The sequence below is a fragment of the Perissodus microlepis genome, chromosome 17 (genome assembly GCF_051167445.1).
Source record: "Perissodus microlepis isolate ML-2025 ecotype Zambia chromosome 17, ASM5116744v1, whole genome shotgun sequence".
Classification (NCBI taxonomy): Eukaryota; Metazoa; Chordata; class Actinopteri; order Cichliformes; family Cichlidae; genus Perissodus; species Perissodus microlepis.
Window position 1 is genome coordinate 3,868,559 of NC_140477.1, and position 18,964 is coordinate 3,887,522.

The following is an 18,964-nucleotide window of genomic DNA, read 5'->3' on the forward strand; positions in this document are numbered from 1 at the left end:
AACTACTTCTCTTTTTTATGTAGTAATGCAGTCTCAGGCTTGACTTTTCTATATATGTTCATGGACAGAAAATACTAAAAGTACAGAGAATAAAAAAGAAAACTTAACATTAGATCTACTTCCACACCAACTGGCTGAAGTCAAACTGCTTAGGAATATTGCTTTTAAAAGAGCTACCAAATGGATGTTGTGAAAGGCTGTTTCCAGCTGTTTCAAGTCAAAAATGAGCTTTTGATTTCATCACTACATCTTAATGTACTCTCACTATATTAACAGCAGTGTATGCATGTTGTGTGTGTGTGTGTGTGTGTGTGTGTGTGTGTGTACATACAGTAGGTGTCTGCTTGTCTACAGTAGGTACAGTGACAGGGCTTGCTTTCTCTCCTTCCTCTGTGTGTGCCTCTCTCAGTGTCTGAGTGTGTATGTGTGTGTCTGTGTGTGTTAAAGTATCACAGAAGTGGCAGTCTGTCAGCTCTGCTTTTCTCTGTGCTCCGCAGAACAATAGCTGGATTGGCCGTGTGTGTGACACGCAGACCACACACCCTTAATAGTGACTGACAGCACTAAGGGCTGCAAGCAGCATGCACCACTGATGCACACATACACACAGGCATTCGTGTTGTACGCACACCTAAGGACATAATGGTTTTAGTTGATTGGTGAAGGTTTCAGTCGAGTTGCATATGTGCATTGTGTGATTTGAAACTGTGCGCGTGTGTGCATGCGTTCATTCATGCATGTGAGCGTCGGCATATGTTCTTTTGGAAGTGTTCAGCTGTCTTCTTGTAACGAGACTGTTCTCTGTGGCAGAATGAAATGTCTGTATCAAAGAAAAAGGAAAATGAAAGGAAATTAAAGTCACTTAAGGTTTTTATTTGTTATATTATGGCCATGAAGACAGGCGCACTCTGATTGGCTGGACGATAGAAGTCATTCGTCAATACCTGTAGTGCATGTCCTTGACATTATCCCCTACATTAATTAAAGGCAAAGAAATATTCTAACATTATGTTGATTTTAATAGCAACAAATGTTAGCACAGTAATACATGGAAAGGTCAAGATGGTACAAACAAAGAGATGGGTGATTAAAGTAGACTACTGGTAGATATACATCTCGTTTAAAAGAAACTTGACTCATTACAAAAGTATGCTGGGTCTGAAGCAGAGGTGAGAAAAATGTGCTTTGGACTGTGCAAAATTGTTGGATTGGGTGATGGATGTGAGTTGTATGCATCATGCTTGGCCCAGATGACAAAAATTAGCTTTTAAATGCATATCAAAGGAATAACAACTTAAGAGATGCCATAGTGCTCAAGTACAAATGCAGGTGTGGTGAAAAGTAAGACTGGTAGAGGACACAGCAGTAGTATTAATGTCATTTAATTTTGCTTTTTGACCTGTAGTGTAGGGAAGTAAGTACTCTGAAATAATTCAGACACTTAAATGTTGGGGTACCTCGTATTAATCTCGTTTCAAGGTTTATTTCACATCCACTGTTCTCTTACTTTACTCTGTTAGCATGGCCAATCATGTCAAAAGCGTGATGTGAATCAAAGTTGAGCACAAAACAGCTTCACTTTCCTAACACGGTGGAACCAAAGGGACAGTGAAAGAGGCTGGGACAAGATAACCAATTAAGCACGGATGAGTCCACAGCATTGGAGTAGGGATAATATGAAAGCAGAATGTATACATTCAGTAAGAGCATTAGAAGTGTGTAGAAGTGTTTAATGGCCCAAACTGAGTTAGACTCATTTGTCAAACTTGGACCAACTTCTTTCTGTAGAACTCTTGTGTAGCTTTTAATATTAAAGTAAAATAAACCCAACGAAAAGGTTGCAGCAATGCAGTAAAAGTGATTAATTAAGGTAAGTTAAGTGAATTTTTGTTTGCGGTGTTTTTCCCGAAGAGTTGAAAATGATTACCTGTTAAATGCAGTTAATGCTCAGGATTTTCTGTGTATGGCAAAAGACTATATAAGTTCCCAGTAGTGCAATTTAAACCTGGAAAAAAACCCGGCTAGCATCACGTTCAGACGAGGCGTGTAGTTTGTTCTATTAGGTGTCGTGTCATTAATTCCCTGCTTATTGCATAATAAAGTGTATGAGGGCTTGTAGTGGTCCTATCAGTCTGAAGTGTGTCTACATGATCTGTAACTGAGTGTTTGAACACTGTGTGTGTGTGTGTGTGTGTGTGTGTGAGAGAGAGAGAGAGGGCAAGAGAGAGATGGACTTGTGGAAGGGGGCAGCACTGCTGTGCATTTACGCTGAGAGATAGATGAGCCCTCTGGTCAAACAGCCCCTCCCCTTTGCACGCACACACACACACACACACACACACACACACACACACACACACACGCGCACACACACACACTCTCTCACAAACCCCAACACACACAGTCACGCACTGAGTGAAAGAGAAAGAGACTGTGCTTCTGGCCCTTTAAGAGCAGAGCATAGATCTCACAGCTTACAGCGAGGGAGGGAGAAGAGGAGGGACGGAGGCAGAGCGAAAGAGAGAGAGGGAGGGTGTGAGGCTGAAAGTGTGTGAGTAGAGAGAGAGAGGAACACAGAGAGAGAGAGAGAGAGAGAGAATCAGCAGTGTGTGTGAGGTTGAAGGATCACTTCTATCCCGTCTTGTTTTTGGGAGACTAACCTTGTTCATCTGAGCATTGTGGGACTGTTTTATGTTGTTGTTGTCGAGAGAGACGGACCCTTACTCCAGCATGCTCACTGAGCCTGAGCTACCTCAGGAGTGTAACAGGTACGTGACGCTTTCTCTCTCACACACACGCACACAAACACACACATACACACGTTCACATACAGATGACAGAGGGTGAGGACGGAGCGGGGTGCAGGCAGGGAGGATAGGGGTATAAAGCAGAAAGTTGCTGTGTGTGAAGAGAAGACTCGGACTCCGTGCGCGTGTGTGTGTTGAGCAGCTGTCTCAGCGAGTCCGCTGAGTTTGAGTCTGGAAGAGTGTGTGTGCGTCTCTGTGTTTGTGTGTGTATGTGTGTGACAGTGGGAGACGGTAAGGGGGGGAGACTTTATGATTGACTGCTATGCTTCTGGTATATGCAAAGGAAACGTATATCAAGCAATATATGTGTACGCGTTTGTAACAACAGTGAGAGAAAGGACTCTTTCTTTCCCCCTCCTTTGAGTTTACTGACTAAAGTTCTGTTCATTCAAAACCTTGGTGTGTCTGTAAGAGAGAAAAAGTAAACTCAGAGGTGTGTGTCTGTGTGTGTTAAAGTCAGAACGTGTTCGCCGTTCCTCTCATCATTTCGTCTGCACCACTCACTCACCTCAACTTCTACTCGTGCGTCCACTCGCAACTCCTCCTGTAAACCTAAACCAGCCTAATATATATGAAGTTGATCTGAGCAAGTCAGAAATAAACTCAACATTTCTTCTTTTTCAAACACTAAATTGTTTAAAAATAATCGGCCAAAATATAGAAATATGCCATCCTGTATTTGAAGTGTTTGCACTCTGCCCCGCTTCCCTTTTTTAAAGTTCTGTTTATTTGAGATTTATTTTTCACTTAATCCAAATTCATGCAAACCCTTAGTAATCCTATTGTCAGTCTCCATGGCAGTGGTGTTGTTTTTCTATTTTTCCCCCCTTGCCTTATGCTAATGTTAATTTCAATGTTGTTTGTGCAGGCCTGCTTCATTTAGAGGTGTCAACCCTCTAACCTTGCCCTTTTCCAACACTGTCAACACAAGTGGCTTTTGCCTGTGGAATAATGGTTGTTTGATGCTAATGCTGCGAGAGACAGATTATGTTATAATACCCTACGATTTAATACCAACACACATACACACTCCTGTCTTCCTTTGCCTGCTTGACTTTTATTGCGTTATAGTAGCACTCTGTTTATTTTTGTTTTTTTAATGCCCTGATGAAACTAATCTTTTGTTCAGAGATAAACTGAGGTTGGCGGGTGGGTTGTGAGTGTGTTGGGCGGGGGGCCCCCCTTGAATTAAGAACACATTTAGATGTGGCAAAAAAAAAAAGTGTTTTTAATAAACCGTTCAATCCGGCAAAGTGGTTAGAGGAGAGAGGGGAGAAAAAAAAAGATGACAACAGCTATGAGGAATTAAAAATTTAAAGGATTACACAGAAAAGCAGAATGTATGGAGATAAATGCAGGGATTACAATGACTTAGGAGGAGAGCGCTTAAAAGTCTTGCTTTCCAGTAATGCACTCCATCACTGTGGCCGTGCTACATGTGTTTGTGTGTGTGAGTGTGTGTATTTTCATATGAGCGGGCGAGCGAGGTGAACCTTCCATTGAGCGGTGCGTTTCGAGTGTGTGCGTCGAGCGCTTGTCTCTCGGCGAGCAGAGCGCGCGCGAGCTGCCAGAGTGTGTGTGCGCTCCAGCCTCGGTGGTTGAGATGCTCTCGGTTCCTGTGTCTCTGTAAGTGCCCGCTCGCCTCCTTCACCCGCGCTTCTTCTTCATCTTCCCATCAAACTTCCTCTTCTCTAATTCCTCTTTTCTTCTTTGAAAATCATGCAGTTTGCTAAAATTAACTTTTTATTAAAAATAGCAGTTGGGGAAGAGTTTGAAAGAGTTCTATGTAAATGTATGATTTTTTTTTTGCAAGTGAGAAGTCATATTTTTGTCGTTCACTTAACAATGCAAGAATTTCCATCTCATTTTTCTTTTCTTGTTGCTTTGACAAAGACTCATAATTTTGCAATTTACATTATTTCATGTTCTAATTTTGCATTCTGCTTTTTTGTGATTTCAATCACTTTTTCTTCTTTTTTTTTGCTTCTCTGAGTGCTCTGCTGTGTATCAGAATTTCCAATGTGAAACTGAAAATAGCGGAAACAGACTGCCTTCGCTAGAACGGCCTCATCTGTTTGCACAAACAGAACAGAAATATACACATTGGAAGAAACGGAGAAAGCCAAAGCAACCAAATCATGAGAGGGGTTTAAAAAAAAAAGAAGAAGAAGAGAGAAAAACAGACACTTGAAGAAGCCGCTGATGCCGCTGCTGGTGGACGGAGAGATGAAGGAAAAGAAATGATGTGGTCAAACTGACACATTCCTCACCCACAAAGAAAAAGAAGCAGGTTTACAGAAAAGTGAGAGTGCCAGAGATGAAGAGGGTAAGGGCGGGTGGGGGTGATGGGGTGAAGGAAGAGGACGAGAGGAAAGAGAGGAAGAGGTCCCTGTCAATGTGGTGTTAAAGCAGTGGTGGATTTTCACACCCCTCCATTTGTCCCCTCCGTCTTATGTGTGTGTGTGAGTGGAGATGAAGGGGGTAGAGACAGACAACAGTGGATGTGTCAACACTTTGAACAGTTTAAGCAGGACACCCTCAGATACGGAGTGATAGTAGTTGCGTTGGACTCAGCAGCTAGAGCGGCATTAGCAGCCGGAAGGACTTTACTCGGTTTCCTCGACACGTTTCAACAGTTTCAATATTTGTCACTTTAATTTATCTTCAGTGGCAGAGCACATTTAATCATGCCCTCTACTCGAGCACAGGCACCTCTAATTGTTAACTACCCTCTCAGATAAACACCTGAAATGGGATGAATTGTTCATATTAATCAGCTGTTTCGGTCAGGCAGCAATAATTCTCCCATTGTAGGATCGATTTTCACACTTTTCAAACTTTTGTGATTTTTTATTTTTTATTTTTTTGTAGACATAAGAACGGCGTTTTATTGTGAATCTGCAACTTCCACTAAATCAGACTCGAGTCTTCCGCTGCTGTTTATTTCTGTTTATTAGAATATTTATTGGCTTTCGTTTTGTAATTATAGAGGAACGGACAGTTTTTAAAGACCGAGTTCTTGTGGCTGGCCGATAACAACTTGTTTCCAATTTGAGTGAGCAGTGCTGCTTGCAGTGCAAGTGTCGCTGTACTTCATTTAAAAGGGGTGAGATTAAAGTGGTGTGTGTGTGTGTGTGTGTGTGTGTGTGTGTGTGTTGGAGGAAAAGGAGAATGTGTGTCTGAAGGAGAGAGAGTAGAGTAATTGAGTAGAGTGTCCGTGCTCTGAAAACTAATGCGCCATTCTGCCCTTCTCTTCCCCTGTGGCCCTGTCCTGGCCTCCCTCTCTCTGTCTCTCTCCCTCTCTCTCTCTCTGTGTCCCGCCCCCTCCACCACCACCTTGGACTGGAGGCCATTGTCTGGACCATATTGTCTGTCCCCAGAGAGGCTTGATAACCGTGTCTCCATCCATGGAACGAGAAGGGGGGGTTAAAAAAAAAAAAGAAGAGGAAAGAAAGAACGACAGACAGAAAAATACCAGAGGAGAATGCCAAAGCCTCTCCCCACCCCTCCTCCCCACTTCCTCCCCTTTCTCAGCACACTCCTACCCAACCCTTCACCCCTCCAACTCTCTCTCCCACCGCGACCTCCCACCCTGGTGTGCTCAGCTGACCCTCGCCAACAGCCAGCAGAGACAGGGAAATATTAGGCCACATTTGTTTTTGTTGTTGTGTTTATGGATGGGGGAGGAGGGGATGAAAGAAAGTGAGAATGATGAGAAGCGATTTGGGGGAAGAAAAAAAGTGCGTGCGAAAAAAGCAAGAGACTGACAGAGGTGTTCCCTCCAGGCTAACTAGAGTGTAGTCATATGACATGAGGTCATAGGGTTGGAGTCAAAGGTCAGGTGGTGGGATTCTGTTGTCAGCAGAGCCAGGAAGCTTAGCAGTGTGCATGCACTGTATATTCGCTTTTTCTCTTCTCCTTCTTTTCCCCCATTTCTTTAGCCATCCATCAATCCAGGCAGCTTGTGTTGTGCTAATCCCACTATGTTGCTTTTGCTGTCGCTCTCTGCCGTTCACATTTACACACTCTCCATCCTTCGAATCGTCAATAGGAGACAGTTTCAGGAGCTTGGAGCTCCCTCTCGGAGCGCTACAATGAAACCTCTGTTTTTCCAGGTAGCGAGGGCGAGAGAGAGAGAGATGGGGGTGGGGAGGGGGTGGGGGGGTCGGAGGAAAAAGGAGGAGACCATTTGGGCCGAGGTGGGAGAGTTTCAAAGTGCGGGGACGAAAGAAAGAGGCCAGCTGGGACTCTGTGTGCGCTCGTATTTGTGTGTTGTCATTTATGTGAGAGAATGAGCTTGCATTTTGTGTGTGTTTATCTCTCTCTGTGTGTGTGTGTGTGTGTGTGTGTGTGTTTACAGGGGCAGGCCAAGTCGCTGACAGTGAGACAAATGTTGTGACTCCTTTATGGATTGCTTAACAAATGCAGCACAAATAGTGGCCCTGGCACAACAATGGAAAAACACTGTCCGTCGCTCAATAAACATTATGCATCGTCTCCCCCTCGCAAAACACCAGGGGAGCGGGGCCGCCGTCCACCGGATGCACTTTTTCTCCTCTCGCCGTCTGCATCCCCTCACTCCCCACTTCTCCCCCAGTTCTGCCTCTCATCTTCCTTTTTCAATGGCAGCACTTGAGATTTTCCCACGGCCTTCCGTTGCGTTGATGGCTTTCCTTATTTCTCCCGTTTTGCTTTATCTTTTCTCTGTCACTAAAACGCCAGTGACGATCACGTAGTGACTCCATGTAAGGACGTAAATAAAAGTTTTAAAGAGGGAGAAAAATAAAACTGTAAGTATGTGGAGCGATGCCACTCTGGTGACTAAAGCTTTGGGTGGATGAATGGGCGAGCGAGACAGACAGAATAAGGGAGGGAGAGAGAGAGGTAGTCTCAGAGGCCACATGAGTTAGCCCACGTCTTTTTTCGCTCACCCCCTTTGCTCTCTCATTTTCTGTCTCTCTCTCTACACACACTACACGCATGACTTTTTTTCTCCAGCGTGTGTGTGTGATTAACAGTGGTGACATTAGGGTTGTGTGTTATTGCCTTTTGTGGTTAAGCTGGACAGGAAACACGGTTTGAGCTGCCGGGCGCCGATTTAGGGCACCTCACAGAGGATGCTTTGTGTTTGTGAGGCTGAGTGTGTGTTTGCGCCTTTGTGTATACGTGTGTGTGTAAGGGTGTGTCTCTGTGAGTGTATGAGCATATACAGGCAGGAGCTGTGTTCACATTTTCTTCCCGTTATGCGCTGTTTATTTAAACAGAGAAAACGATTACGGAAAGTTCAGCGTTTTACAGCAGTTCTAGTGAAATTCGTACAAATTTTTTAAACTTTATTTTCACACTTCATCAGAATGTCTCCCTATAAAATTGGTATTTTGTCTACAAGTCGCTAATGTTTGAGGGCTTATTGGTCCGAAGTTCTCTCAGAGTCTAAAACAAAATCTTGTGCTTGTCAAGAATATTTAAATATAGCAAAGCAGCACCAAAGTAAAAGGGAATATCGCTGACCACCTCCTTCCTAATCTTTACGCCTCCATCTCAGCTTTTCCTCTCTGTTGCTGCCCCACTCATCCCACTGTTCGAAAGGACAGTCTATAAATAGATATTAGGCAATATCCTTAAGAGTCTGCTCGGAGAAGAAGGGAAAGAAGGAGGGAGAGGGAGAGAGAGGGGAGCGATGGAGCGACATTCTTACAAACAGCTGATTGTGTAAAGAGGGAACAGTGAGTAAGACAACACCGGGGGAGGGAGAGGGAGAAAAGACGGGGAGAGGGAAAGAGCAGGAGGACAAGCAGTGTTCAAATAAGTTCAACAGCGTGTGACGGAGAGACGGAGGTAGAAGGAGATGGGGAAATTGTTTTGAAAGCTGGGAAGTGAAGAAGGAAAAAGAGGAGGATAAACAAAAAGAAAAAGATGGCAATAAAATGAGCGATAGCGTGACACAAGGGGGAAACATTTGTTGAAATTCCTGCCTGAGGTGTCATACGTAAATGTTGCGGTCTGCTCCTCGGAGGCAAAACGCTCTGGGCGCCTTATCTAAAAGGCACATTCCGCTCAACTATTTTGATATGCCCTTCCATCCCCTCAGAGAACAATTTCAAAGATAGCTCACATTTCCACGCAAATAGACCCCACACCTGAGTGACAGGCAGGCAGTTCTTAGCGCTCTTAAGGTGGTGGTGGATGTGGTGGTAGTGGGGGGAGGAATAACGAAAACACAAATGTCACGTTGGCTCCTGACAGCCCTTTGGAATTAGCCTCTGCGCTTATTTTTACTGCAGACGATAGATCCAACTGACTGTGTGGTGGCTGAAATAATGGGTTGTAATTTAAAGCGAGGGTGCGAACACACACACGCACACTCATGCGTGCATATGCCGAAGCACAGACGCACACTTTACTGTGGAATTCTCCAGAGGAGGCTCCCACGCTCCCTGAAAGCTTGTTCTGAGTAGAGGAGTTAACAAGAGCAGTTAGCACCATGATTATGTTAGCAGCCAGACACACAGAGTGAAAGAGCCGGGTGTGTGTGTGTGTGTGTGCGATAGTCTGTGACATTTCTGTGATGGCTGCTTTTGTCTTTCTCTCGCTCTCCCTCAAAGCTTAAACAAATCTTTGTCCCCACTTTGCTTAATTCATTTGAAATGTGTCTGGATGCATTTCTGGGGGATGTTTCGCGTGTGAGAGCAACATCGATCGCGTGTTCATAAGCTCGCTGCCTGTATTTAAACACGCTTGCGTAAGCTTGCCGCCGCTGACGTGCCAATGTGAAATGGACGTGTTGATTACAGTAAGCGATGGCCAGGAGACAGTTAACCACCGCTGATGGCGATTATTCGGCCTGTTAATGGACGTCCGTCGCTGTCCGATTAGTGACTTAGCTGCGGTGGGCATATGTGATATGAGGGACTTAGTTGAGGAGCCACTAATCATCAAAAAGCCAAAGGGAAGTGGCACTCTAATCTCAGCTTAGCACTCTCACTGTGTGGTGTTGTGTGTGTATGTGTTTTTTCTGTGAAAGAAATGAGAGTTTGGATGGAGGGGGGGGGCAAAAAGATGACTTTTTAAAATTCTTTTTGCTTGAATTTGTAAATACGGCAAAAAAGGGTCGTCATCTCATTTGAAATGTTAAAGAAACATACATGTGTCTCGTGTGTTTAACGGAGAAGGAGATGTTCCTTGGTGTTCTTTTGTTTCGTTTTTTTTTTTTTAAACAAAATTATGCTAATTTCCCTTAATTATTACCTAAGACAGCCTGGAAATTAATCACATTATCTCTTTAAATCCTCGCTGTTTAGACAGCTTCCTTTAGGTCTACCACCAGCATGACAGCCCTGCCAAACTAGAAGTAGTCAGCGAAACCTGCACACCCGCTGTGCCCAATTGTATAGTAATTTGACTTCAAAGGCGAACAGACGGGGGAAAGAGGGACTTTATAGCCGGAGAGGAGCTGCGAATGGCCTCCCCATTCATAGACACCCACCTCTGAGGAAGTAGTAGCAGAGTTGCGGGAGAGGAGTGGGCAAATGAGAAGAGGAGAGAAGGAAATCCAGAGATTGAAGTCGCTCTCCCTGCCTCTTAGAGCTTTTGGATACCTGTGTTGCCTTCTGTGTTAATGTGTAACTGTTCTTGTCTATGGATTGCCCATATATCTAGATATGTTTCTGTGGCTACTGTGGTTAAATGATGGATAACAACGTTGTAAAAACCAAATTAAAATCCTCTCATGCTTTCAAAGATGTCTCTGTAACATAGCCAAAGTGTAACATTAGCGAGGCAAGAGCTCTCAAAACTGATCACAGGTGTGTGTGTGTGTGTGTGTGTGTGTGTGTGTGTGTGTTGGGTTATGGCTGGAGTAGAGGTGTGCAAAGGATACAAGGGGAGGTGTGTGTGTGTCTGAAACAAAAGGCCTTAGTGTGAAAGAGTGAAAGGAGGTAAAGTAAACAGGCGGTGATGAAGACAGACCTGCAGTGTTCTGCTCTGTTCTCTCTCTCTGTGTGTGTGTGTGTGTGTGTAGTTTGTACAGCTGGGCCTGCCGCTTGCATTATACAGCGCGGCGGCAAACGCGCACACGCACAGATATAGCTTTCCCCACAGTCATTCCAACATGCATCATAAATGTTATCTCAAGTCAGTTTTAATATCAATTTGCTTTAGTGCTCTCATTGTGCAGTTTTATTTCGAAACAATACACATTCTTCAGCTGTCATTTATGGCCTTAGTTTTTGCTGAGCAAGAGAGAGCGTCCAGGAGAAACCGATAAAGAAATCAGCTGCAGATACACCAGTCAGTTGATTTCGACAACTGTCTCTGTGTTTGGTTGCGTGTGCTTTATACGGCGTCCTTCATGAAAGCACTTAGCCACCGTCAACATTATTGTAACTACTAGAACATGCTTCATCCAGTCTAACCTTGATTAAAGCTGCGAGAAAGTCACTGAAAAGAAACAATTGTAGCTGTACAGAACTTTCTGATTTAGTAGTAAAAGATATATATATATATCTGTAGTGGTGATTTAGCAATTTTCTGATTTAACTTCAACTGAAGGGTCCCTTCTAAGTGGATGAAATAGTCCGGTGCAGCGTTAAACAGCTCTGCAGAGCCCATTGAAACTCAAAAACGCATGGAAGGAAAGTTCCATGATCCTGAAAACCTGGGGTTTTACATTTAAAAAAAGAGATCCTGTATACAAAATACACTCAGTACAAAAACAGAGAATACAAATTCCAATTTGTAAATCAGTTTAAATTATTAGATTATGTATATCTATGAATATTGCAAGCATCCTCCAAAATCAATTAAATGTAATTAAATTAGGTCACTATGGTGCAGGGGTTCTTCGGTTTCCTTTCTTTATCTTTATCGTTTCTTTTTCTTTCTTTTTTTCTTTAATCCTTATACTTCAGTGGAGTTTATTTGATTTTGACCGTAACCTTCCTTCGATGTGATAAAGCCGCATGTTGCGTGTCCTAGCGTGGCGCTTTCCTCATCGCCTCCAGTGAGCTGCACTCAATATTGTTTGCCTTTCCACTGTCATAAGGTAAATAAGCAATGAATTAGCAGCAGGGCTGCTCCTAGGAAAAATGCCAGATGTACAGTCCAGAGGAAATCCAATAGAGTTGAGAGTGTAATCAGTTTACCAGAGACAGGCAGGGGAGAGAGGGAAAGAATTTGAGGGAGAAAGGCTGAAGAGGAAAACGGAGGAAATCACAGGCAGGCACGATATGGATGCCGGATAAAGAGAGTGAGCGGATGAGTGAAAAAAACCAGCTTGTTAAGTCAAAAGACGGAACAAATTAGCGGAGTTTGAAAGTCAGATGCCTGTTGCTTATTTCATCAGGATCAACCCTCCGCTAAAGTTTTCACAATCCCTCCATCCTTCCATCGCTGTCATGTGTTGCCTCTGTGCGACTGAGCGTTAGCAGCCTATTACCCAGGGTCATAGTCGCAGTGGCTTCAAGGCTGACAAGTGCATCTGAAAGCACTCAGGCGATGCTGAGAACCACATTAAATTCTATTATTGCCGCATAGTCACTGCATCCCTATTCAGCTGAAGTACAGGGAGGCAAATTTACCTTGTGAGAGACAGAGTTCACCTAATAGATGTGGCTTTATATCCTTTGCTTCTTTTCAAGGGAACAAAGGCAGAGTAACAAATGCAAACAGCGGGGGCTGTCATGCTGCTACCTTTTTTCCTTCCCGTCACTCTATTGTCCAGAGGTTTTCATAAACACACATTATTGTCACTGTACATACTGCTCTCCCTCTCTGTCTCACACTCTCTCTCTCTCTTTCACAATCTGTTTTTCTCTGTGAAAGCCCATTGTCAAGACATGGTCATTTCCTCCACAATGCCAGTCCAAGCGCGCTCCTTTTGCAGTAACGGCCCCGATGGTAAACATACTGTAAGACCCGAGAGTGCGTTTGAATGTCTGCCAAGAAGCTTGCTAAAGTCGATGTGAGGAGATGCCCCGTTGTTGTCTTTATGAGGGCAAGGGTTTCCCCAGAAAACTTAAGATGGAGAAATGTTGCAGGTTGATCAGATGAATGTCTACCGGAAGGCAGTAAACAGATAGCAGAGGGGTAAACACTTAAAAGTTTGAACTATCCAGGAGTTTCTGAGAACTAGTTTGGAGCCTCCACACTTTTCATTGCTACCAACATATAAGTGGAGTTGTCAGCCTATTATATCATCTTTTGAGTGTTGCTCATTCTTCCTCCTGTTTTTCCTTCTCTCTCTTGTCTTTCTATCTCCTATTTATTTTCCAGGATGTCTTCCAAGCGACCAGCCTCTCCATATGGGGGGACAGATGGAGAGGTAACCATGGCAACCAGCAGACAGCGAGTGGAGGATGAGGAGAGTGAGGGACTGGGCGGTGTCATCCACCTCCCCCTGGCCTCCTACTGCAACAAGGTGTCCCCTCGCTCGCCCCCCAACCGCAACTTGGACAGCCCGCCCAACATGGTAAATAATAACGGTTTTCAAATCGGTCTCACCCATCGTTTCTCACGCTCGGGGCACACACCTGTGGGTGACAGTAGCTGATTTGGGGTTACAGGTGAAACAGTTGTAGAGACATTTGGAGGAACTTTAGTGTCTGAACTCATCAGAAAAGTCAAAAGTCTTTGTAGAGAAACAGCAAGAAAACTTTGTAAAAATGACCGTTGGCAGGTCCTACACGCTTCCAGTTTCTAAAATATACACAGATATAACCCAGAAAAAGGAGTTAAAATTGATCTTATGTTTGCATGCCCAGAAGAAGAATAATCCCAAAATTTGCATGGTTATCCCATACATAGATACAATGCAGACCCTACATTCACAGATATGTTTAGTGTCAGCAAAGGTAGTTGAATGCCACAGTGATTATGAGCAGCCAGCTGTTGAATATTTGTTTTTAAAGCCTTATTTATGAACTATTTGTGAACAGCATTAAGAGGCCACACAGGTGACATCGTTGGTGGGATCAGTGATGTTGTACGCCACCTGTGAGTTGGTGTCATCAGTAAACCGCATCGGAATGGTACTTAGCCATGTTAGCTAATCATGCGATTCTCACCAATACATGAAGGAATCTCTGTATGTTTGCTCTCTCATGTGCTTAAGACTATAGCTGGAGCCCAAAGAAGTGCAGTATCCATTAATGGTACTTGGAACTGCCATTTCACTGTTGGCGTAACAGACCTCATGATGTCAGTGTCCAGGCTGTTATGATTAGTCGTTAAAAAAAAAACTATGACTCTACCTTTAGTGATGCTAACATTTGTGTGACTTTGGGACTGCATTGCCATGTTAACCACAACCAACCACTTGGCATAGAAATGTGTCTAAGTTACCAATGTAGACCTTCAGTTTTACAGACTGCAGGCCTGGTCATTGGCTTGGGCTTCATCTCTCTATCTCCATTGGCTTTCTGCCCTTCCAATTCCTTCCTATAAGGCTGTCTACCTGTGTGCGTTTGAGAGGCTTGGGGTTGAAAGTAACCCCAAGGCTCAGACACCAGATCAGATTGTGGTCATGGTAGTTTCGACCTCTCGAATTAAGCGATTATTGAAAGCATAGCAGTTTTCTGTCTTTAAGACAGCCTGGGCTGAAAATGGAATTAGTACCTGTATGACAAAAATCTACAATCTTTGCTTGCAAAATGTTTCATTTTGCAGATGTATTCAGCTGGAAATTAACTTCCTTGACCTTGTGTATTTGTCATTTTAATTTCGTGAATTAAGCATTTCTTAACTAATTAGAATGGTTTTGCTTTTATGGGATTTCCAGTCATTTCTGGACAAGTAAACAGCTTTTTTTTCACATATTGAATGCATTAACAGTTTGGGTCTGCTTTAACTTTGGTATGTTGTTTACTCTTCTTATGGCAGCCAAACTATGAAAAGGTACATGTATCTCCACAACGATAAAAGAAAACGAGGTTATTTGTTTGGTGACTGACGGTAGATGTGAAAAGAAACGGAACCCTAAAAAAACAAAAACAGAAATTGACTTTCTTTGCAAGTAGAAAGCAGGTTCTTTCTGGGAGCTGACTTTTTCTTTTTAAATATGAACATTTTTAGGTTCAAGGATAAAATTTGGGTGCACGTGTGTGTGAGAGGTTTTTTTTCCCTTTTTTTCCGCTTTTATGTGTGCGCCACCAGCCGTTGCCTTGAGCCCATTTGATGCACAGTTGCGTGACTGCTAAAATGTGAGCCGTTTGTGTGAGTCATTTTCTTGGGGATGAAGTGTGAGGCTGCTTGGTGGTGCTAAATGTATGGCGCTGTATTTGTAAAGGTGTCTGTGTGTCAGTGTGCGTATATGTAAAGTTGCGTAATTCAAATTGAATATTGAGCTGTATTTTTGCTAGTTAGTTTGTGAGTATCAGACGTTTATTTATTTTTTTAAACTTGCTGTGATATGTTGACACAAACAGTATTGATGCAACACTTTTAATCTTTTCCTCCCTGACTTTTGTATTATTTTTATATAATAATGATCAAATAATTTAATGTGGGATGCATGTACAAATAAAGGTTTTGCTACATGTGTTTTTTGAGATAAGAGTGTTGGGGTCATTAACACAATATTATTTATGTTATTCGTCTAGTAAATTCGTTATGTACCTATAACTACCTTAGCTGCCAGGAAATCCATGTTAGCTAGTAGCTAAATGTGGCACAAGGCAACTTGTGCATTTTTTAACGCAAGCTACCTAACAAACGCCAAAAAAAACAAAACAAAAAAAAACTAAAGGAAACTTCTCCTGGCCCTTCACCTTGATACACACCTTATCATACCAGTGCTCTCATAACACCTGTCGACCGACCTTTCCCCCATACTGACCATAAATACCCACGCGCTATAAAACAATGAAACGGTGGTTAGCAACTGTAATTAAAAGTTAATTCTGTAATTAGCTTGCTGATTAGCCAGTAAGCCCCTCCTACTGTGGACTCTGTATGTGTGGTAGCTGTGGACTGCAAACCAAAGTCCTGGGATTGCAGGGGAATACATAAAGACACACACACACACACACACACAGGTGTGCAGAGATGCAGATCTTCATACTGGGTTATCTGCTGTAGTTCAGATTATTCCCACTTCATTTAGATTTACACTATCCAAACAAACATTACGCTCATGAATATTTTAGGCCTCATGGCTGACCACTTTAGGTGATCATGAAGAGAGACTGACAAAAACCTTAAATATTCACGACAAAATGACACACAGCTGCTTTCTTATTCATTAATGGACACCAGAAGGGAGGCTGTTGACATGTATGTGTATGTGGAAAGTCTTATTAATAATAGTTGATGTGGATTATTAAGTGCAAGCCTCTGCGCGTGTGTGTGTGTCTGGCAGGGGGTGGAATGGGGGCTTATCCGACTGCCTGCTTGGCATGTTGTAAGATGTGTGTTAAGTTTTTCTTCTTTTTTTTTAAGGGGGATTCAGAGGGGGGGTGTTTAACAGTGCCAATCCCTTCAGCGCTGACTGTCAGTGAAGAGTGGCTGGAGAGTGAGGAGAAATAGGGGAGATTTACAAAGAGGTGGGGGGGATGGTCTCTCCCCCCCTCTCTCTCTCAGGGCAGTTGTTGTAAAGTGATAGGGGGAAGTAAATGGCTCATCGGCGACTGCTTGACTTGGATGTGGGGCAGCGGGAGGCGAGAGAGAGAGGGTGGGGGGCAGATTACAGCCTTATCTTGTCATAGTAAATTAACACGGTGGTGGAGAAGCGCTCAGCTCCACACTGACCTCTTCATTCTGGCTGCCTCGCCTGCCTGTTTGGCTTTGGCTCGGCTGCTCTACCTGCCCGCTACAGCTGCACAACCACACTGAGTGAAAACAGCACCCGCGCATATTTTAAAAGCGTGAAAGGTGTCGGATTATTCACTTTTTTTTCTCCTTTTTTCTTATGTGTTTTATTCCCCCCCTGCCTGTGAGTAAGAATAGCACTGCTCATAATGGTTTGAAAATGAATGTAGTTTAGCTAAAAAGGGTGTCTTTAAAAAAAAAATTATTGAATGCGAACTTCTCGCTATGCAGCTGGACCCTGATTGGGTGGGAGCACCTGAGTTCAAATGCGTTACGGGAAGGATTTTAGTCGGGAGTTCAGCGAGGTCAACCAATCAAATCCAGTTATGACACTGCCAAAATTACAGAGAGAAACAAAAATCTGTGTAAATGTATGTGAAAATTGTAAATGACAACAGGAAACGTTTAAGCCCACAGCCCGCGAATGAGATATTTTTCTCTTGCTTTCTTTCTTTTAGATCTTTTTATGTTTATGTTTGCAGATGCTGGCAAAAAAAAAAACTGTTTTCACATCAGGAAGAGGCAAGCATCTTCTCTCATAAATGTGCTAATGGACAAACACTAATTATTTCATTAACAGGCGAGATGCACGCTTACACGTTAGAAAACTATAAAGATATTTCATCAAGCATTATTTCTTATTCATTTTTCCTCTCTCTCTTTTTTGTCTAATTTGTATGTGTGATTGTGTGTGTTCCTGTGTGTGTGTGTGTGTGTGTGTGTGTGTGTGTGTGTGTGTGTGTGTGTGTGTGTGTGTAAATGTGAATTTGACAGATTTAACACAGTCATTGAGCAGTCTTGAGACACAGTGGTCACACTTAATTTCTCATGCCAGTGATGCACTAATGAATCAACACACGCTTGCCTGTCAACAGTGAGAGGTCTTGGTAAAATATACTGGCGTATTTTTTTTTCTTTTTTAGCCAAACTGCTACTTAAAATACAGCTGCAGGTTTTTAGATAAGGAAAGGGCAACTGTGTGCAATAAGACAATTAGAATCAGCAAATTAAAAAAAAAATTTCTCTTCAGTTTTGGGGGTCAGTCGCATAGCTCAATATTGTTGGAACGGAAGGAGAAAACTAATGCGTGTCGTTGTGTGTTTTCTTGCTTGTCCTCATCCTGAAGGACCCCCCGAGTCACCACTGACAGTGTCTGTGTTTAGCCATGGCATGTAAAGGGATTTGCTGTATCTGAGGTGTGTTAAGTGTATATATTGTGGAGATTGGCAGGCTCTGGCACAGGGCTGAGTCTCGCCCCCCCCCCCCCCCCCCCCCCCCCCTCGCAGGAGCGATCGGTGACATTCTCTCGGTGTGTATTCGTGGGCACGTATTTTAGTTGAGCAGCTGTTTCCAGCTCTTCCTACTGCCACATTGTCCATGCCTTGATCCACGACGACGCGCCAAGCATCAAATATTGTTTTTCACACATACACCTTGCACAGCCCGAGACATGTCAGGCTGTGGCACAGAAAGAAGGGAGAGAGAGAGTTTCTTCTGTCGGGCAACGGAGAAGGAGGGAGAGAAGAAGACGGAAGGAATAGGAGAAGGAAGAAAAAAAAGAAGAACATGAACAGCGGCATCTGTGCTGGCTGTAGGAAAAAAATAGCATTTGGCAAGAGTTAAGTGTTTTTAAACCAACCTCCCCTCACAGATGAGCTTAAGAAGACAAAAGTTGTTTAATTCGGTTCCATTGCAGAGGCAGTGAAAGGATAAAGAGAGTGGGGCGCAATTTTTACTTTGTTCCAGTCATTTGGAAGAGAATTGACATCTGCAAACTAAAGGCAGAACCGCCCACACTGCCAGCCTGCCACATCCAGTGCATATAAATACATATATGCAGACACTCACACATTTACACACCTACAGGCTATGTGGTGCACTCACAGTGTCACACATATATGCACAAAAAAAAAACCTGCTCGCATAGACATGCACAGAGAGGAGGGCATGAACATTTACAGTAGCCAGAATTTCTGTTTGCACTCATGAATAAATGCATGCTGATGAGAAAAAGTTTTCACCACCTGCGTTACTCCGGGATCGGCTGACTGACACCCATTTACAGCGGAGAATCTGCCTTGTGTCGTGTCTCTTTTTTGATCCCTCTGTCTTGGACTTTGCCGTACAAATCGCCAGTGAGGCGTGTGGATTATATGCCGGGAGGCTGATCGGGAGGTGGGGGGAGAAACATAAGCCATTTAAGTTGCCTTCGGGATAAGGCTGTCTGTCAGAGTTCACACATAAATAATGTCACAGGCCGTAATGTACCAGGTCTTTGAAGAAGCCATGGCTCCCTGCTAATTCCCTTTGATTGGGGAAATGACCTTCATTGTTGGACGCAGCGAGATGACATC

General features: G+C 43.5%; 1 protein-coding gene across 14 annotated transcripts in view; it reads left to right on the top strand.

The window, feature by feature from the left end:
* Positions 1-18,964, top strand: part of sox5 (SRY-box transcription factor 5) — a 249,891-nt gene that overhangs the window by 159,416 nt on the left and 71,511 nt on the right. For 7 of the 14 annotated variants that reach the window (XM_084910901.1, XM_084910902.1, XM_084910904.1 and 4 more), the window contains exons 1-2: positions 2,529-2,768; positions 13,080-13,275. In XM_084910901.1, the coding sequence (XP_084767027.1) occupies positions 2,692-2,768; positions 13,080-13,275 (273 nt within the window). In that variant the 5' untranslated portion in view covers positions 2,529-2,691. Of the gene's footprint in view, positions 1-2,527; positions 2,769-4,025; positions 4,434-13,079; positions 13,276-18,964 lie in introns of those variants that run through there. The other 7 variants (XM_084910915.1, XM_084910905.1, XM_084910909.1 and 4 more) reach the window with 3 other exon arrangements.